Source organism: Phyllostomus hastatus, unplaced genomic scaffold (assembly GCF_019186645.2).
Source record: "Phyllostomus hastatus isolate PE091 unplaced genomic scaffold, TTU_PhHast_1.1 phas_scaffold_78, whole genome shotgun sequence".
Taxonomy (NCBI): Eukaryota; Metazoa; Chordata; class Mammalia; order Chiroptera; family Phyllostomidae; genus Phyllostomus; species Phyllostomus hastatus.
In genome coordinates, this window is record NW_025334041.1 from 82069162 (window position 1) to 82091156 (window position 21995).

At 41.9% G+C, this 21995-nt stretch overlaps 1 protein-coding gene across 1 annotated transcript in view; it reads left to right on the top strand.

Annotated features, from left to right (window-relative positions):
• The first annotated feature begins 3646 nt into the window (after positions 1-3646).
• TACR1 (tachykinin receptor 1) overlaps positions 3647-21995 on the top strand; it is a 155659-nt gene continuing 137310 nt past the window's right edge. The window contains exon 1 of the mRNA XM_045828200.1: positions 3647-4677. Within this exon, the coding sequence (XP_045684156.1) occupies positions 4289-4677 (389 nt within the window). The 5' untranslated portion in view covers positions 3647-4288. The remainder of the gene's footprint in view (positions 4678-21995) is intronic.

Here is a 21995-nt window from a genome sequence, read left to right on the forward strand (position 1 = left end):
ACTGGTGGGTCTGTGTTATATGTCAAGGAGGGAGGTCAGTAGAAAGGAGAGGGGAGGGAAAGAGGATAAGGGAGAAAACATCATTTCTTGGAGGAAAGAAAAGCCTATATAGTATCTTATCTACACATTCATGCCAAGTTATTCCTATGTGGGGAAAAGTCACTACTTTATGGAAGGGACAATGCCAGCGAAGGCCCCTCCTCAGAGCATGTGTCTAAACCAAGGGATAGCTTTGGCTATGGTATGGCAGAAACTTTGCTTCTTAATGTTTGCCCATCATAAATATGCTTGTGTGTGTGTGTGTGTGTGTGTGTGTGTGTGTGTGTGTGAGAGAGAGAGAGAAAGAGAGAGACAGAGACAGAGACAGAGAGTGACAGAGAGAGAGAAATTAACTAGCAAGTCATATGTATTTCTAGGGCATGGGTACCTGCCATGAAGAACCAGGACCTGAAAGGAGAGCATCCAGGCCAACCTCATCCACATGTCAGGGTGAGGGATACGGACCCTTGAAGTACAGAGTAGGAAATATAGGTGTTCCTGTAAGTGAGCTGGGCAGTCCCTGGGATGTTAAGCAGAGTCATATGGTTTGATATCTTAAACACCTATCTGAAATATTCTTTTTAACACATTCTCTAGGCTTCTCTATAGATACAATTTTCTACTCTCATCCCTGATTCCCTCTGTTGCCAAAATTAGGTGTCCTCACCCCATCATCTCTTCACCAGAAAGAAACTGGACCAAGGCAGGTCTGCCCCAGCACAGTCTGGAATGTGTGGGTTCTCGACTTCACATAGGAAAGGTTTCATGGCAGGAGTCCACGTGATTTTGAGAGCACCTTTATTAAAGCTGGGGACAAGGAAGCAAAGGAAAGGCTTCAGATAGAAGAGGTGAGGCCACAGCAATGGGAGTGAGCGTGGACTGGGCTGCCTAGACTTACATAAGGAAGTCACAGTGACAGAAGTGAGCCACGCTGGGCTGCGTGCACTCAGGGAACAAGTTACAGAGGCAAAAGGAGAGTCCTTAGAGACAGGTTCAGGGGACTGGCCTGGGACCAGCTGCCTCTGCCCACTTCTCCCCTGGCTGCAAGTCTCACGGGGATCCTTGGAGCTTCAGAGAAAGAAAGTAAAAGCGTGTGCCCAAGGAAAGGAGAGGCACAGGTGTGCTCACAGGACTGTGCACACTAGGATTTTTTTCCTCAGGGTTCAGATGTGTTTTTTAAAGGTGGAAGTTTTAGGGGCTATCTCAGGGGAGGGTCTCAACAGAATATTCAATAGATTTCCAGACGTGTCCTTCAATGTGCTGACACATCAAAATGAGTGTATAGGGAGTTTGGAATCATCTGGTCATTTCACTCTTACTTTTATCTTGAATTTGTCTGGCTCTGATTGGATTTTTATTATTTATTCCCTTGACTTCACCTTTTCTGGGTTTTGGCTGGTACTGATGGCACTAACTGGGTCTCTGTTATCTATCTCCTCGACCAGGGTGATTTAAACTACTTACTCTCTGGTTGGGGAGGTCAGGTATAAACCATCTTCTCCTGGGTGTCCTTGGTTAAGGAAGACAAGATCTTTTGATGTATTATCAGGCTGTTGATTGCTCTGCCTTGTTTAACTGCTTTGTCTCAGTTTCCCTCATTCCACTTGCCAGGGGATTTTCCAGCTTACTGCTAACCTGTCTCAGTCATACTGTCTGTGCCTGTAGTTGTCTCTTTCTCCCTCACTAGTCTGTAAGTGCTTGGCAGACTGCACCTTCCGCACAGTACCTTGTTCAAGAGACCAGCTTGCTCTACTGATGGAGGATAAATGGATACAGCCTTATTTTTTTTAGCTTAGGTTTTCTTTACTTTCTCTTTTCCTTTAAGCATTGCTCCTTTAGAAAATGTCAGCCTGCCTCCACTGAACAGGAAGAATAGAGAAAGACGGCTTTACACAGCTTAGGAGGACACTTTAAAAGTGGACACACACGCACCCTTTCTGAGAGGTGGTGGAAGCAACTGTGAGAGATCCCGGGTGGTGGAGGAGGCGTTCCCTTTGCCGTCCCCTATGGAGGCGGGGTTGGGGTGGGGGGAGCTGTTCTCTTTAAGGCCTCATTGGAGTTTTCTCCTCCGGGTTTAGGGGCTCTCAGAGGACCAGGACCGAGTAGTGCCAGGTGCGGTTCATATAATGCTGAAATCCCAGGCTTCAAAAAACCTGAGTGAACTAGTAGACTTCCCGCCTCGAGAGACGATCCGATTTTAGCTCTGCCCAAAATCTGGGCAATAAATTACTAAGCTTTAAAAAACGTCTCGAAACACACTTGACGCACTCGCTGGAGAGGCGCGCAAGCAGGCAGGACTAGTGCCTAAACGCGGCCCCCGAGAGAGTGGGGGCTTGCGTCCACCCGAGCCTCCTGCCCTCGTCCCACAGTTCGGAGTCCCCACAGTGAAGGGTGGATCGTGGGCAGAACGGTAGATGGCTCCCAGAAAGGCTCCGAAGGTTCGAGTCTTCACAGAACAGCTTATCTGGCACTCTGTCTGGAACTCGCTCCTAACCTCAACCTATCTCGCCTTCAAAACGGTTCGCACCGACTGGCTAGCCGTTCCCACCTCCTTCAAGTGCCTATTACCAGCTCCGCAGTTTGAAATGGCCTTGAACTGGGAGACCAGGCTTCGAAGCCGAGGGAGGGGTGGTGAGGGTGGCAGGGGTTGGAGATGGGAGGGCAGGTACAGAAAAGGCGGGCAGCCCTGACCCACAGTCCCTACCCAAACCTGAGAGCGGGGAGGTGGAAGAGTCCCGCCACTACCACCACCACCATGCCACGCATGTCCCGGCTCTGGCCTGCACCCGGAGGCATGGAGGCAGAGGCTGCCAGGTCCCCAGGCGGCGAACGGGAGGCCGCAGTGGGCGCTGGCAGAGAGCCCAGAGCCGCGCGTCTGGGCAACACACTGCTGATGGGTGGCTCCTCCGCTCACCAAGCTTCACAGGGAACGCAACCCAGTCCCGGTTGTCCTAGTGGGCGGCTCAGCTGGAGTTTTTCATGGAGCAAGGAGTCAAGCTACCAAAGATGTTGGGGAGGGTGTCCTCCAAAGCGTAGAGCTTAGGAGAATTGGCCTGCCAGGGAAAGGAACTAGGCATTTTGGAGGTGTTTCCTAAACACGACCTTAGGAAAGTTATTTTCCGGAAACCGGAAACCAAACGTCCTCCCCTCTCGCTTCTCCACAGTCTCCAGAGCCAGCGCGCCGTGCACTCCGGCTGGAGCACGAGCTGGAGCACTGCCGCAGCGCTGCGCTGGCAGGTCGCCCCCACACTTGCCCTACTCCCCAGCCACAGGCAGGTGCCTCTGCAAAGCTGTCGCAGCACTCTGCGCTGCCCTCCCTGAAGTTCAGTGTGCATCACTGCTGCTCATTCTCAAACCCTTCCTTTCCCCACTTGGTTCCAGCTGCAGACCCCAACTGACGCAATTACTCCAAGGTTGCCTAGCGCCCCCTGGCGGAGTGTGTGGCGCGTCCGATTTGCAGACTCCCACCGCAGGTACAGGGAGCTGCAAAAGGCGTGGTGGCTGCGACGCCGGACTGAGACAGCTGGCAACAGCTGATGAAGCTGCAGCGCACTGGGACTGGCGAGTACGAAGCCCAGGTACTGCCCCTTCCTGGTAAAACATTTCTGCCAGGCTTTATAAACCTCGCGCGCAGCCTGCGGAGGTTCTTCTGCTAACTCCCAGTCCTAGCAGGACCCGCGCCAAGAGGCGCCTGCGAAGCTGCAGGAGGTGGCGGCGCAGGGGCAACAGCGAAAGCAAAGGAAAAATTCCCAGCTGGGCACGGAGCTCCAGAATGCCGGCCACAGATTTAGAACTTTTATGAGTCGCGCTCTGACGAGCACCCTGTGTGCCCACAAGTCCTCACGAAGCAGAGCTTTTTGCCTTCCTCGCTGCGGGAAGGGGAGTAGGAGTTGTAAGCAGCAGCAGGTGCTGAAAGGCGGGGGACTCCTGCTTCTTGGAACCGTGACCGACGGAATTTCTTTTCCATTTTCAGCCCAACGCAGAAGATAGACTATCTCCAGATTTCTGAACTCAAATGCTTCCTGAGGCTTGAATACAGACGCATTCAGTGGCACCGGGGGCAGACAGACAGCAAGTGTTCATTTTTAGGGCGCCGAGTCTTCTGCTCGCAAGGAAGAGTTCTGCCCGAAAGAGCCTGTAGCCCTTCTGTCTTGGTTAAGCAGGACCCTGACTCCAGGCGCTGGCCTGGGGACCCTGTTGCAAAGTGGGTGCGTGTAGAGAGAGCAAGGCTTAACCACTTAACCGAGAAATGGATAACGTCCTCCCAGTTGACTCAGACCTCTTCCCAAACATCTCCACCAACACCTCGGAGCCCAACCAGTTCGTGCAGCCTACCTGGCAAATTGTCCTTTGGGCAGCTGCCTACACGGCCATCGTGGTGACCTCCGTGGTGGGCAATGTGGTGGTGATGTGGATCATTTTGGCCCACAAGAGAATGAGGACAGTCACCAATTATTTCCTGGTGAACTTGGCCTTCGCAGAGGCCTCCATGGCTGCGTTCAACACAGTGGTGAATTTCACCTATGCTGTCCACAACGAGTGGTACTACGGCCTGTTCTACTGCAAGTTCCACAACTTCTTCCCTATTGCGGCAGTCTTTGCCAGTATCTACTCCATGACAGCTGTGGCCTTGGATAGGTGAGCTTGCCCTTTGTGGAAAAGGGAGAAAATGTCCACAGAGGGCCATGGCTTTGTTCTGGGGCTGTGGGATTGGGTTGTGCCTAGTTCAAGGTGAAGGGATTCTTACTAACAACCAGTTGTTGATGGTGAGACTCTTATCTCATCATTTTCTACTCTATTTTCTCTTTCCTTTTTTTCTCTTTCCACCCATCACCAGTCTCCCTTCCTTTCTTCACACCCTCCCCCTTTTTCTTCACTTAACCCTCTTTTCTTCATCCCTTCACCCCTCATCTCCCAGACATTTTCCTTCCAACTCCTACTTTGCTTCTTTCCTTGCATTTCTTTTCTTTGCCCTGAAAGGCTGAGGGGGATGCCCAGGGCTTGGCCGAAGTGTGGTTCCTACCTGGGATTTATAAAACCCTGAGGGCCCACTTCTGTGGGGCAGCCTCTGCCTTCCAGTTTTAGGTATGCCTAGCCAGAATTTATCATTTTTCACCTTTTCCTGAATATTCAGGAGCTTGCTGCTCCTACCTCAATGTTCCAATATTATTTGGGTGTGAAGAGCATTTATTTCACTAGAATCAGAAATACTCAGAATTCTAATTCAGCTTCCTCTACACTGCTACAAGTTCTCCTTCATGAATGAGAGGCAGCTACACTGTTCTTAAGGCATTCCATAGATAAGGAGCTTACCCAGGAGTGTTTCTAAATCTCTCTTGTAACGTGAGATCAATGTTTTTAGCCTGTCTGAACCCACAGAGAAACATGCTCAGCAAAGGCAATTGAGAACTCTCTCCTTCCTATAACCAACAGGTTAGGGTTTCAGAAGCTGACTGAATGTGAAAAGGTTGGAATTTTCAAACACAGGGGCTAGCACTCTGGAATGAATGGCCCCTCAGGTGGCATGATGGAAATTTGATCATTACAGCACAGCTCTGTTTGTATTAAGCTTTTGTGGGTGTCCTAGGTATCTCATGTGTATATCTATGTGTGCATCAGTGTTAAATGTTTATGGGGGATGTGGAGGTGGGTTTAAAACACCTGCCACTGTGATTTTAAAATGGGCTCTTTGATGGCCTTACTGAGATAAATGAATGTGAGAAACTCAAAAAAGGAACTAGGAGAAAAACTTCAAAAAAAATTCCCAAACTGCTAAACCCTTTTGTATAAAGATTGTTTATGATTTGCAATCAATTTGAGGTCTTTTTCAGTTTCTGTTGTGAATGAACACTTCTAAGATCAGAGAAGGCGGTTTCATTTGCATTGGTGTCCAAATACTGATTTCTTACTTCCATGTAAACTTCCCTTTATGCAGCTCTTATTTGCTTGATATGTTGTGTGTAAGGCAACTTATGGTGAATCCATTATATTTTAAATGTGGAAGGAAGCCAATTGCTCAAAGTGGTAGTGAAATGAATTCTTTAGTAAATTTATCTTTTATGCTACACTGGTTTTCAGATACTCAGTTTGCTGAAAATGAGGTGCACTTGTAAATCTTTCTGTACTGACTTGCTCCTTTATCTCACAGCTGCCCCCTTAAACTTAGAAAACCTAAAGCTTTATATGTAACTGAATATAGGTGCGGTGAAAACTGGTACTTTACACGTGCAATCTTGATGATCCTAAATTAGAAGGAGAGTTGGTATTTTTACTGCGTTGGGACCTTGTGTGAGCTCAAGAGACCTGTCAGTCAGTCAGTATGAGCAGCAGTCAACAGCTCTTCTGCTTTGGCTTCTACAGAAAAGACATGTTCCACAGCCCTGCTCTTTGCCCTTGAACTTAGGTTAGGGGCAGGCAAGAAGCAGGGCCAAAGTCTTCACAGGGGACTGGGCAGGGAGCTGCCCTGATGCTGGCATCTCAAGCTCCACTGTTTTTTTCCAAGGCAAACCAGAGACAGGACCTTGCCCCTGTGCGAACCCTGCTCAGTGAGGTCAGAGGATCTCTCGTGCCAAAGCTGAGGGAAATGACAGCACCAAGAAATGTCCCCATGTCCCTACTGTACAGATACAGCCCAGGGATGCTATTAATGACATATTCAAGTTTAGAGCTCAAAGTAGGGTTAGGGATTAAGTGTCAAGGCTGTGTCTCCAAGTCCTCCTAGTGTTCCTTCTATTTTCCCTTGCTCACCTTTTGAGCACACAGTGAATTCATCCCCTCAGGCCCTCTGAAGAATGTAGCTCCCTTGCATTTGTGGTCATCCACTCTGTCCAGTTTTAGAACAGAAGGGGCCCTACACTCTCTCCATATGAATGATCTCTCCTTTCTCCACCATGCCAATGCAGGCTGTGAGAAAATGTTAAGCTACTTTTTGTATGTTTCTTGAATCTTTCACAGATAACCTCTGAATCAAGTCTTAAATAATGAAAGCAACCTGGTTTTTCTGATAATAAAATTAAACCTTGTTCATTGCAGAAAACTGGGAAAGTATGAAGAGCATAGACCCAAAAATACAAATCAACTGTTACTTTCCTGTGCAAAAATAATGTTTGCTAACTAGTGAATTTCTCTCTTATGACTATTACACTATATAACTGAGGTCAGGTTCTATATAATTTTGTAGATTATAAATATCAATTTAGATAGATCAATGTAGATTATAAATATCAATTCTATTGATATTAATGGAAAATATTAACAACATTTTCCCTTGGTATTAAGACTTATTAAAAAGTCTTACATAACATAATTTTAATGGCTTCCTATTATTCTATTATATGAATGTGCTATTATTACTTTAGGTATCTCCCTACTGTTGGGTATTTAGGTCATTTCTAGATATTTTGCTCTTATGAATAATGCACTACTATATATTTCTGTATGATAATTTTGTTTTTCTTGCTTATTTTCTTAGGATAGATTCCCAGCAGTGGAATTACTGGGTCAAATGAAATGAATTTTAAAAAAACTTTTCCTCCTAATTTTAACGGATTATAAACTCTGAGCAAAGCAAAGAACACGTCTGTTCTCTCTTGTTTACATTATCTCCTCAGCACAAAGCAGAGTCCTTGGCACCTCATAGTCACTGTGTTTCTTGAATAAGTGAATGAATGAATAAAATAATGCATGTTCCTAGAAAAACATTTGGAAAAATGCATACAATAATTTAAAAAATGTAAAACTTTTCTACAATCCCACTCTGACAGACAACCAATTAGAATTCTGGAATGCTAGCTTATGCTTACTTTTTTTTTGTTTCTTATACCACACACAGTCACTCACACTTTTAAGGATAAATTTTGGGCCATAGTAAAAACAGTTTCAATAGCTCCTTTTTGTTTTAACTTCTTCTTTTGTTCCTTAACTTTATGTCATGAAATAGTCTTAAAAATAGAACTGTAATGGATGCATTATATTTCATGGCTATAATCATTTACCTAAGTATTCCTCTATTTTAAAATGTGAATTGTTTCCATTTGTAATGATTACAAATAACTTCAAAGTGAATATCCTGGATATAAATCTTTGAGAACATCCCTTGTTTCTTCCTTAGAGAATCTCATTGAAGTGGAATCCCTGGGTCAAACCATCCTGATAAACTGTCAAATTTCCTTCTAGAACCAAAATACATGCACAGGAAAAAAATATTAGCAGCAGATTTTAGTACTAATGTAAATCTTTTCTATAATCCTTTTATAAAATGGAGAAAGAGAGACAGGGAGATTGAGAGATAGAAGAGACAGAGAAAAAACCCCTTCATAAGAATACTTATTTATTGAGGGTCATGGTTACCTAGAATAAAAAAGTTGCAAAGAAAAATACACCTAAATAAGATTAAGTCTACCTCTAATTAAAATCTAAACAACACCAAGATTTTTACTTTTTGAAACTCCTTAATTTTTCCTCTTAAAATAAAAGTTAAATTTTTTTCCTATTTTAAAAACCAAAAGGTGTGTGAGATGTTCCATGAAATTAGAAGTCTGGGGACACTGAGAGGTGACACCTCTATTTTGCAGAAGCTGGTGATAGTAGTGGGTTCTAGTATTGTGGGGCAGTACCAAGAAGTGGGGGCACCAATCCCTAAGCCCATGAAGATGGACTTTAAGGACAATATGCAACATGGTTTGGAACCAAGCACACAGCAACAGGAGGCTCAGAAAAGCACCAGCCTGGTAACACCACTTCTCTACCTGGTAGGGGCAGGTATAATCTCTGCAAAATGAAAGGGAAAGGTTGTTCATTATTCCAACTGGTTCTGGATATGTTGTGTTTCAGTAAAAGGAAACATCCAAATGATGATGGTCTCTGAACAATATGAAATGTAGTCAGGACCAAAAATATAGTTGCTCAGACAGGGGTAATGGTGAAGGCAAAAGAAGGAATGAACTCTCTGAGAGAGTAAAACAGGAACCAAGCGCAAAGAAATACATAAATAACAAAAAAACTCTGTTCATTGATCCTTGATGTCTACCCTACTCTGCCCCAGTCATATGCAGCTACAAGTTTAAGTAGGCTTCTTCCCAGGTCTTCACTCACCCTGCATTCTATCCTTGAACCTCAACTTGTTAACTAGACTTGGATTCCACTGTATAATCCAGGACACTCCTCCCTTCACCCCCACCCACCCAGGGGCCAGACTTAGATTCTAGGATCCTTTGCACTGATTTAGGTGGACCTTATAACCTATGACTAAACAGCCCTGTGATGCTGAGAATAGTCTTTCCCTGGGAGTTTGCCCACCACAACTGCCCCTGTCTGTTCAAATCAGTAACCTTGAATGTCTGGGTTGATGTGGAGCAAACTCAAGTTTGTTTCATCTTGGATGGGTCATTTAGGCTGCAGGACCTTGCCTGGAGAAATTCAGTGCTCACCTGCTCCCTGAAGCTGCCCCAGTGCACTTGCCACATCCTCTCTCTGCTCACTGGAGCCCCCAGTGTCCTGAATGCTCAGAGGCTCTTTGTTTTTGTTTTGTTTTGTTTTTTTGTTTGTTCGTTTTAAGCTGCCAGAAGCAAAAGTTCAATTGTGGAGAAATAAAGACTAATTCTCAGTGTGAAATCACATAATGGATATATAAGACTTTTTAACTATTATTATTATTGTCGTTAGCAAATGACAGAATGGGAAAACACTCATTGTTAAACTTGGGAAAAGATCTTTAGTCCATCAAAGGATAATGCCACCAGGTATGATGTTTCCCAACACTGGGCTCATGTCCTTCTTCAAAGGGATTATTCTAAATATCGGGGCAAATAAGACTGACTGAGAGATAACTACAATATAAGGTGTCAGGCAGTGTATTTTATATGGGTTGTACTGACAAATTCTACAGGAAAGGAGAGGAGGAAGTCATGTCCAGCAGTGACAATTAAGGGGACCTCAAACAATGGCAATTGAGTTGGGCTTTGAAGATTACATAAGACATTTAGAGAGGGTGAGAAAGAAAGGTGATGTTACAAGCAGAAGAAGCTGTATAACACAGGTGTGGAAGTAAAAAAGTTGCACAGGGTCTGCAGAGAATGGCAGGCTGACTCAATTATAGTAAATTCACAAGTTAATTAGGGAATGAATGGAAACATTCATGGGAGGAAAATGAATACAGTTTTTGCTGGAGTTGATGTGAAAATATAATAGTTAGAAATGCACAACATACAACTTAACAGGTGGGGTTAAAGAGTGAGAAGCCAGGGATCAAAATGTAGATTTAGGAGTCCTCCAAACTATTAGTGTTTGGGAAGTAGAGAATAGCACTTTCATCTGCATACCGGTTTCCAGAGATGAGGCTCAAGAGTCACAGGAATGTCCTAGCAGGTAACAGGAGGGGTGGAAAAGAAGAAAAAACAGATAAAGATGTAGTGGAGAAATTAGGATCTGTGGAGTGACAAAGGTTAAGAGAAGTGATTTGTGGTTGATTATATTCATTAGTGTCATTAAAATTCAAAGATGACAACACTCAATTTGACAGAGAACATTGGTGACCAGTGAGAGATAGTGTCAGCAAAATATAGAAGGAGGGATAAAATCAGATGGCAGTGAAGGCAATGGCTCTTCCTCATCTATCATTAAACTGTCACTGAACACCTACAATGTGCCAGATGTTGAGGCTGTAAAACACTTCATTTGCCTTGTGCCATCAGTCTTTGGAGATTGACAAAGTCATGAACACCATTATAACTTAATGCAATTAATACTGTGCTGTGGGAGCTTGGAGACTGAGCAGAGCACTTCCTTTGGGAATATAGGACAGACTTACTGGTAAAATAAAGAAAAGTGAGATGAGGAGGAGGAGGAAGAAGGGAGAGAAGAAACAACAAAGTACAGAAAACGATGTGGAGTTTTAGGTGGCTTTTTTAACTCACTTCAAAAACACTGGATTGGAGTTATAATGATTTGTTAGTGTTTGTCACTTAGAAACTAGACAGAAGATTTCATGTTAATAAAATTGATGACAATATCTTACTTTTCTTCATTCTCTCCAATCCATTGTCTCATCTAATCCTCAATAACCAATGGGGATTCTGTTTCTACCTTTGAAAGACTATTGGACACAATTTCTTTTAACACTTACCTCCCAGTCTCCACTCACTTGTAGCTTGGAGACCTGAAAAATTTGCTTTCATGTGCCTTAGACAGCTGCCTACATATCCTACTTAAAGTGGCTTTTCAATGCTATATCATTAAAGGAAAGCTGTCACTGAAGGCAGAAAAGTGATATAAGGGTCCTAATGTGCAGAGAGGACATTAGAAACCCTTTTGACAATTTTCCACACAAATCAAAATTCAACCCCCAAAACACAACCTAGACAGGGCCTTTGTAAGAATGTCAAATCTGCTGAAATATTGATCTCAACTTGTCTCATTTATTAAATTTACTCAGTTTTGAGTCATTATAAAAATATCCTTTTTTGTTATTAAAATATTACAACCTTTGGGGGGAAAGATATACTTTTTGTTCAACTGAAATCTGCCTCTGGTTTTGGCTGCTCCTAAAAGGATTTCTGTGTGGCCATCTTTCTGATCCACCCTCCCAGAAGCTTCTCCATCCCCAGTTAACTGTCCCTGGTTTCCTCATCTTTCCATCCTTGTTTTTTTCTACTGGCTATTCTCATTTGTTAATGGTTACCTGAGAGGTGAACTAATGCTGCAAACTGCACACTACCCTATAACCATTACTTGGTCTAGCTCAACCTGCTGTAGGGCTGGCATTCTACCTAGTGATTTTGTTGTCCTCCCAGAATTTAGCTCAAGTGCCATCTCCACTAAGAAGCTGACCTCACCCTGCAAGTCTAGATGAGGTGCCTTCTTTCTTCCTGTCATTGATCCATTGAGGTTGTTCCTGTATATAACGTGTTGGACTCTTCCACACCTCCCTGCTTACTATGTTGCAAGCACCATGAAAACAAGAATGCTTTATTTGGTTTTCTGTTCCCAGAAGCTATCCAGTTGCCTGACTCAAAGTAGGTACTCTTTAAAATGTGAGCAGGGTGGTTGAATTGATGTACCTCTCTCCTGTTCATATTAACCAAAATCTGAAAACCAGAACCAACGATTCAAGCAGACCACCAAGCACACCTATGATACTATGCCTCGAATCAAAAGAATATTATTGGGCCAAATTTAAGACTACCATGGAGTTTTGCTACAATATAGAATACTCTTAGTTCAGAAACCCTGCTCTAGAAAAATGACATATTCTAATTCACACTCACCTCTTCCACATTCCACTTGACTGGGCCCCACTGGATTCCTCATCCACATTCTGCTCCTAACAGGTATTAGACCCAGGGGAATGTCTCTGACTGGGGAGGAGTTTACCATTCCCACCTTATTGCACTCTCTCTAGGCATGATGGAAACTGAGACATTTCACGGACTCTTTTCTGGCTCAACTGTTGTCATTCTCTGTCTTTTTCTCCAATGCCCCACTAGCCACAGGAAGTGTACTTTCTGCTTTAATTGTCCTTCCTGAGGCAGGACCAACAAAAACCTACTCACCACCCAGTCCTCCAAGTCCTATATCCACAGTAATTATCTGGACACCTAGTTCTTACCATATGATAATGTTAGGCACAGGGAAACCCGAGCAGAGTGGCCTGCGAAAGTCATGCACCTGGAGGACATACTGGGGAACTGGCTTACATTGCCCAAGCCACCTCAAGAGGCTGTGATTCCACCTTGTTCAAAGGGGAAATATGAGGATCTATGAATGAGGAACTTCGGGAATGAATAGATGCTTTAGCGATATCCTTGAGACATAAATCTCAGCATGAGAATTAATGCAGCATATGAACTGCTCTAGGAAATTTGTCTAAGCAGCCTGGAGCCTGATTCCTTGCTCTTCCCTTATATAATTCTTTACTGGATCTACATTCCAATTCAGCTTTATCACTACATTTAATAGTTGGGACTCTCCATGGAGTGCCTTTTGTGTCCTTCATGGAAGAGTGCCTTTTACTAACCTTACCTCCAGCCTTTGACAATGGAGTTTAACAGAGGAAAGCGCACAGGCAGTGGATTCCAGTAGTGGGTTTTACCACTTACTAGCTGTGTGAACATAGGCAAGACACTTAACCTCTCGGGGCATCAATTTTCCCACCTGGTAACAAGGATATAATAAAACTTGCCTTGTAGGGTATTATTTGAAGGAGAGAAGGAAATGGAAAAGGATGGAAAGTTCCTGATTCATTGCTTGACATTCAGTAAGAGCTCAATTAAGAGCAAAGTTATGATCGCTAATAAACCCTGACACACCATTATATTCACATCCTGTCTCAGCATTCCCTGGGGCTCCAGTATAACAGCAACAGGATAAAACACTTATATTCTTTCCCCCTAAGAGTATAGTTTTAAATCCTCCTAACTCAATTGGCAAACCATGGTGCTAAATGCTGTCAGCACCCTTCCCCTCTGTGTAGATGCACACCCTTACCTGAAACCCATCATTTGGATATACCATGGCCCAGAAAAATCAAACCATCTCCATTTTCTTTTATACCATCTCCAAAACAGCACATTCACTTTCCACATCCTGTGTGTCCCGAAGTCACCGCCATCACAGGGAAGCACCATTTGCATGTTTAATGCCTGAAGGAGAACTTGGCCATAGCAGAAAACTTTTACAGCTGCATGTGTTTTAGTTGATATTCAATTTGTTAAAACGGTTTCTTTAACCTTTGAACATATCTTGTAAGTCATGGGCATTTCCCTATAAATCTGGTTTGTTCGTGTTCAAGTGTCAAACATTCACTTTCCCATATCCTTTGACCAATGCCCAATTAGCTCTTAAACCTGAGACAGAGTTCTTACTTCTAAATATTTTAACATTTTCAAACTAATGATCTTACATATTTCTAATTAGTCACAATATTTTATAAACCTAGCAAATCAAATAATCTTAAAAGTGTAAATATTGCTTATAAACTTGATTATATAAATCTCCCTAAAATTTTCAATTATAATAATAAATGTAATACATCTGTTTTTTAAAACAACTTTTAATCTCCAACAGGATGACTTATAAATAGGAGAAAGAAAGTTTTCCTCCAGACTTACATAGTTCTGCTAAATCTAATAAATCAAAACCTCTAAATATAGCATATCAATTTCTCTTAAAACATTTTGACCTCCTAGGAATTAAATTCACAGATTTAGTAAATGAGGTTCTCATGAGCACCTAAACATTGACTGCAAAATTAATTCATTAAATCCTCCTAAGTATTTCAATTAAAACTACAAATTTAGGTAGCCAATTTCTCTAATATATCAGATTTTTATTTCCAACAGATTAAACACAAATTGCACACAGCATAACATATACCCATCATAAAATTCACTGCTATACACATACTTCCTACATGGAAATACCATCTCTTCACTGTCTATTTACTTTTTAAAAAATTTCTTCCCAGAGTTACAGAGTTATACAAGCATAGGTGGCAGAAGCATCTCCAGAAGGGGCCACTGAGGTTCTATAATCAGGGTTGAGTGGGAGATCCCAATCCATGTGTGCCTTCAGGGGTCTTGCCTGGGGCTGCCGCCCAATGCCCAATGGTGGAGCTCTGCTTGCTCAGCACCCACAGAACCCTCCCACCCCTGGCCATTGGAATCAAGTCCTCCCAATGTGCTCTGTATCTCCTTGGCTTCCTTCAAGTTTTACCCTTTTCTACTTCTCATCTTAACATTTTATCATTTGAATTACACAGATGGCATCATGCAGAGCCATGCCCCACCCCTAGTTTGCCTCCATCTAGCTACACACTGTGCCCTCTTACATTTTACCTTCTTATCCACCTCCATAGCAGACTTGATGGACATGGATAAAGTGCCCCTGTCCTCCACTGCAAAATCACCATCTGTCCTGGATCCTTCAGATCATTTTATCAGACTTTGAAGTCAGGAAAAATACGTACCAGAATTTTTCTGTGTATCCTCCTTTCTTGACTTGGATCATCAAAAATGGAGGGGTAGTGCCTGTTGGTTTTGACAACCCCGAGATCTCAGCATGTTTCAACTATGTGTCCAAAGACTCCGTGTGCCCCCGGGTACAAAGTCTACACAGCAGCTTCTGTTCCCTTGGCGTGAAGTCTTCAGCAGCGGAGCCTGTCTTGTCAGAGCCTGGAACCACCTGGCACCCTTAAATCCTCCAACTGGGTCATAAGATGTTCCTTCTTCAAATCAGCTGGGTTTCCCCTATGAGGACAGAGTCTCATGGCTTTTTCATAGCTCTAAGAGTCTGAGACCTTTGCTTTCCCTCCCTTCTCTGTGGATTTCAGATGATAAAAATTAGGCAATGCTGTGTTCTGACAGCTCAGCCCAATGTCCTAAACCATATATGAACTGTTGAGCAGCCATCTTTGCAAATCACAATTGCCTGGGTTCATGCAGGGAGGGTGCTGAACAGTCATGCTATCCCTCTGCCCTCTCTACTAGGAAATACAATTGACACATTTTTCAAAATCTCATGTGCACATTTACTGGCATGTGGGGAGGTTAGGAGCATAAGCTCTAATAATCACCTTGTGTGTTAATTAATTTTATTTTACTGTGGAGAAAGGTCCTCTTGAATAATTAATATGTTGTCCTAAGAGGATTTGTCTGATTCTGAAAATGTTTAAACAAAAGATAATCCCACAAACAGCTGAAATATCCTCCTAAATAGTCCCAGGGAACCAGAGGGGGCTTAAAAACGCCCCAATTCATGACAGGAACGAAAAGGGAAACAGCAGTGAGGGTGAAATACAACTAGTTTGTTCAACAGTTTAGGCTCTTCAAAAAGGACTTAGATGATAACCTAGAAAGCCTTGTGGTTGTATCCTGAATAGGGGCACCGTTTAAATTTGTTCTCAAAGATAGGCCAGTTCCTTTCCCTTCCCATCTGCAATGACAAGGGATCTGGAAGTGAATATGTTTAAGACTCAGCTGGAATATGAGCCAAACCACAGCTGTCATATGTTTTCAGTGGCCCAGTTAGAGCACTGCCAGCCGAAACTCTGCAAAATGCAAGCTGCAAAATGAAAAGTGAAAAAATATATAACCCTTATAGACAGACAACAGTATGCTGATTACCAGAGGGAAAGGGAGGTGGGAGGAGGTAAAGGGGTACTGGGGGAATAAACAGTGATGGAAGGAAACTTGACTTTAGGTAGTGAACACAGTATACAGATGATGTATTATAGAATTGTACCCCTGAAACCTATATAATTGTATTAACCAATGTCACTCCAATAAATTTAATTTTTAAAAATGAATGCCCTTTTATAACCTTACATCTAGCTCTTGACAGTGGAGATTAGCATAGGAAATGGGCAGTGGGTTCCAGCAGTGGGTTCTACCACTTACTAGCTGTGTGAACATAGGCAAGACACTTAACCTCTCTGGCCTCAGTTTTCCCACCTGCTAACAGGGATATAATGAAACTTGCTCTGTAGAGTATTGTTTGAAGGGGAGAAGGAAATGGAAAGTGATGGAAAGTTCCTGATTCATTGCTTGACATCTAGTAAGAGCTCAATTAAGAGTAACATTATGATCACTAATAAACCCTGACACACCATTATATTTGCTGTTCACATTCATTCCTGTCTCAAGATCCTTTCTCCCTAAGAGTATAGTTTCAAATCCTCCTAAGTGGGTCAGCAAATCATGGTGCTAAATGCTGTCAGCACCCTTCCCCTCCGTGCAGATGCACACTCTTACCTGAAGCCCATCATTTAGATATACCATGGTCCAGAAAAATCAAATCATTTTCTTTAATACCATCTCCAAAACTGCACATTCACTTTCCACATCCTGTATGTGGGGGTGGTGGGGAGGCAGAATTACTATCCTCTTCCCTTCCTGGCCCTTCCCCTCCAATAATGCTTTAACCAGCACACACCTGCATGAAGGTCCTTCCCAAGTGCATGATCTCAAATTACTTCTTGGTACTCTTCGCAGCCCAATCCAATTTAGTAAATTGAGCTGAACCAAGAGAAAAGTAGCTGGTTAAAATCACACTAAGGTAGGGATATTATGAGCTTCCACCTTCTAAGTCTTATTTGTGTTTTAAAATGACAGTGTGTCCATTCAAGTTACCTACTCCTTGAACAGGGAAGGGTTTAGAGAATCAAGACAAACAGCCCTAGGGATCTAGGGATCTGGTACTACAGAAGTGTCCAGAGTTTGGCTTTTACAACGTGGCCACATGTAAGTGCTATGGAGACTGCAGGGAAAGCATGAGGGGCTGTCTGCATGAACCCATATTGCTGCTGGAAGATCTTCTCCTGCCAGACTCAGAATTGTTTTGGCCCTGAGGTGCCAGTGAATTCTGCACCTGGGTGTGTCTGAGTAATGAATGAAACAAGGTTGAATTTGCTCCTGTTCTTCATATTTCTTTGTAAGTCACTAATTCTCTGACAAATATGTAATATTTGTATAGCTTGGGAGGGTATCACATCAGAAAAATCTTTGGGTCACAGCCCCAGCCAGTGTTTTGGGCCTTGTAGGTTGGGGTTAAGGGCAGCAGTGCAGTGCAGTACTGTTTAGATGGTCAAGGTTGATTGATTCTCCATGTCTTCAGCATCTTTGGCAATGGATCTGCATTGTGTACAAATCCTGGGGCCTTTCCCAAGAGCTGGGCTTTCTGCCAGGGTCTATCTGGACCCACACTTCATCTAGAAGCTTGCATTCCTTTTTCCTTGTCTGTGCCTTTTGTTTCTCCCTTTCTCTCGACACCTGAATCAAAATTTCTTGCTCCATTTTCTCCCAACTCCTTCTCAGCATTTTGAAAATCGTGTGGCTTCAATAAGTGCCACTGATGAAAAATTGAAATTGGAGCAGACAAAACCCAAAAGCTGTTATGTATAAAACAGTTGAAGAATAGATTTACACAGCAGTATTAAAAATGTAAAGTACTATGATTCTGATTAAGCAAATGAGTCCAGATGGGTCCTGAAAAGATTCTTTAAGGCTCTTTATTTAAATAAGAATTTAAGCTACTATGAGTATATCTGATTATAACATTGTGTAAATTTAAAGTGTACTTAAACTACTTTAAAAAAAAACTTACCATTTCATTTAATATTATCTGCACAACTGCAAATTCCCTTCTGATAATTTTTAATATACATATTGTTAACACTAAAAAGTATTACATTTTCATTAAGGAGAATTACAATCTTACGAAAAATAGGATGATGAAGAATAAAAGCAAAGTCAGCCCTCATCTCACTGCCCACACACCACTATTGTCATTTCTCAGGCATTATTTCAATACAGAATTTTTTCCCTATGCATGAGAAAAAAAATTTAAATTTAACACAATACAGTATGAAACACTTTCTGTAACTGAAGCTCTGTATGATTATGCTTACTGGTTACAAATTATCACATTTTAAATAATCCCTTATCCAGGAACCTGGAAGGTGTTTCTAGCTCTTGTTACAATGTAGTTTGTGATCAATATGTTTTACCTAAACTTGCACACGTGCAAAATTATTTGGATAAATTCTTAGGAAAAAAGTCTGTGCAGAGTGATGGACATTTTAAGGCTTTGCTTTATTCCGCTAAGTTGGTCTTCAGAAATCTTTAGCAATTTAGCAGCATGAATCACAATACACAGACCCACTGTATAGGAGAGCTCCTCTCCCCACATTCCTAACAATTTCAGAAACATTTTTTCCAATTTAAAAGATTTAAAATGTTAGTTATGCTTGTAGTTCTTACTAGTAAGACTGAATAATTTTGTTTATTTACTATTCCTTTATATTTCACTTTTTTGTGTGAATTATCTATTCATAACCCTAGGAGATTTTTAATTAAACCTTTGTCTTTAAGTTACATATGGAATTGTAGAAATTGTAGGTCTAGCCAGAAAAAGTCCAGCCATTGTTAATATAACAAGAATAGTTTGTGTGACATTGATGTAACCTGGCAGCCAAGGACAGTGGACTGGAATGCACAGGTGTGCATTCATGAAGTCATCATTTATTGATGACTTCACTGTACTTCACTGTCAGTGGGGGCAGTAGACACTATTGCATGAGCATGTGTACTGTGTGGCCTTCAAATTCAAAATGACTGAACAAGTAGAGCAATGAATCTGCATCAGATTTTGCGTTAAGCTTGAACATTGCTCTGCAGAAACTATCCAGATGATTCAGAAGGCCACAGCTATGGGCCAGTGGTAATTGGCAGCTACATCACAGCAACACATCCACTCCTGCATCACGTCTCAAGCAGAGTTTTTTTGGCAAAACATCAAATCACCCAGCACCCCTACAGCCCAGAATTAGAGCTCTGCAACTTCTGGCTTTTCCCAAAACTAAAATCGCCTTTGAAAGGGAAGAGATTTCAGACCATCAGTGAGGTTTGTGGAAAATACGACGGGGCAGCTGATGGCAATGGGAGAATTATGTGAGGTCTCCAGGTGCTTACTCTGAAGTACATTGAGGTGTCATTGTCCTATGTACAATGTTTCTTGTATCTTCTTCAGTAAATGTCTCTATTTTTCATATTACGTGGCTAGATACCTTCTGGACAGAGCTATATTAAGGATATACCCTTTTGACTATAATATGCTGCAAAACTTTTTCATAGATAGATAAAATATTTTTAAAAACCAGCCACTCGTTTGTGGGAACAATCATTGCAAAGCCAGCCCCTGGCAGAGCAGGGGAGAAGAGCCCAGCAGTGGTTCTCAGCGCCCTGAAGCTCCTTACCTGGAAGGTGAGGCGAAGCTTCCGGGCTCCTTTTTTCTGCCACAATACTCAGTTGTCCCAGGAAAGACATCCTCATGAGAAGACACAGATTTTGACAAAATCCAGGAAAAATACAACCAATAAGAAAAATATAGCATCCCAGATTTTTTCAGCTTGGTGTGCATTTTGTAAGACGTTTAACAAGACCTATCATTAATAAAACTGTCTATTTAAGGACCTCAGTAATTAAAACTTTAGAGGAAAAATTAAACATTGTAATTTGTAAAAATTAAACTTAATTTTTAAAACATTGAGTTTTAATTTTTCCAAACTCTCCCTTCTATAAGCAATATGAATAAGGCAAGCAAGTAAATACTATTGAAGAAATAAAAATAAATTTTAATTTGGGGTTAAAAAATCATTATACATACAAGCTAGTGGTTTCCAATATATTATTGTTTTCAATTATTTATATTGAGTATTTATTATGCTAATATAATTTAATATTCAGTTTTAAAAGTATGGCATATACAGTAAATACTATTCAAGTACAAAAAATAATGAGATGTTCTTTATACAGACATTGAAAAGTTTCTGAGATATATTACATTTTTTAATATTTAAAAAAATGTGGGGTTTTTTTGTTGTTTTTTTAAGATTTTATTTATTTATTTTTAGAGAGGGAAGGGAGGGAGGGAGGGAGGGAGAGAGAGACAGACAGACAGACAGACAGACATCAATGTGCGGTTGCTGGGGGTTATGGCCTGCAACCCAGGAATGTACCCTGGCTGGGAATCGAACCTGGGACACTTTAGTTCCCAGCCCGCACTCAATCCACTGAGCTATGCCAGCCAGGGCTAAAAAAAATGTTTTTATTGCCCTAAGCAGTGTGGCTCAGTTGGCTGGGCATCGTCCTGCAAAGTGAAAAGTTGTCAGTGTAATTCCTGGTCGGGGAACATGCCTGGGTTCCGAGTTGGATTCCTAGTCAAGGTGCATAAAAGAGGCAACAAATTGTTGCTTCTCTCCCGCATCGATGTTTCTCTCCTTCTCTTTTTCCCTCTCTTCCTTTCTCTCTAAGAAGAAATAAATAAAATTAAATACATATTTTATTTAATTCATTGGGGTTATATTGGTTAATAAAATTATACAGGTTTCAACTGTACAATTCTGTAAAACCCTATGTGTATGTATATAGTGTGCTCCTCACCCAAGTCAAAACTCCTTCCATAACCATTTATTCCCCTTTATCCTTTTCTACCTGCCCCCATTCCCTTTTCCCTCTGGTAATCACCATACTATTGTCTGCATCCATAGGTTTTTTTTTCCTTAATTCTTTTCTTTTTTTCACCCAGCCAACTCAAACTTCCTCCTCACTGACAGCTATCACTTTGTTCTCTGTATCTATGTGTCTGTTTATATTTTGTTCATTTGTTTATTTTGTTCATTAAATCCACATGTAAGTGAAATTATATGGTATTTATCTTTCTCTGACTGGCTCACTTCACTTAGCATAATGCTTTCCAGGTCCATCCATTCTGTTGCAAATGGTACGATTTCCTTCTTTTTTACAGCAGAATAGAAAGTATTCCATTGTGTAAATGTACCACAGCCTTTTGATCCACTCATCTACTGACAGGGCTGCTTCCAAATTTTGGCTATAGTAAATAATGCTGCAATGAACACATGGGTTTGTATATTCTTTCGAATCAGTGTTTCGAGTTGCTTCGGATACATTCTCAGAGATGAAATCACTGGATCATAAAGTAGTTCCATTTTTAATTTTGGGGGGAATCTCCATACTGTTTTCCAGCGGCTGCACCAGTCTGCATTCCCACCATCGGTACAAAAAGGTTTCCTTTCTTACACATCTTCACCAACACTTGTCATTTGTTGATTTATTTCTTTTATTTTAATTGTTGTTCAAATACAGTTTTCTGCTTCTTACTCTCATCACAGCCCACCCCCAAAGCCCTCCCCACCTCCCTCCTGTTTCCACTCCCCCTGGTTTTTGTCCATGTGTCCTTTATACTTGTTCCTGTAAACTATTGATGATAATCATTCTGATAGGTGATAACTCATTGTGGTTTTAATTTGCATTTCTCTGATAATTAATGATGTTGAACACATTTTCATATGTCTATTGGTCATCTCTATGTCCTCTTTGGAGAATTGTCCATTCAGGTCCTTGGCTCAGTTTTTAATTGGATTGTTTTTTTGGTGTTGAGTTTTG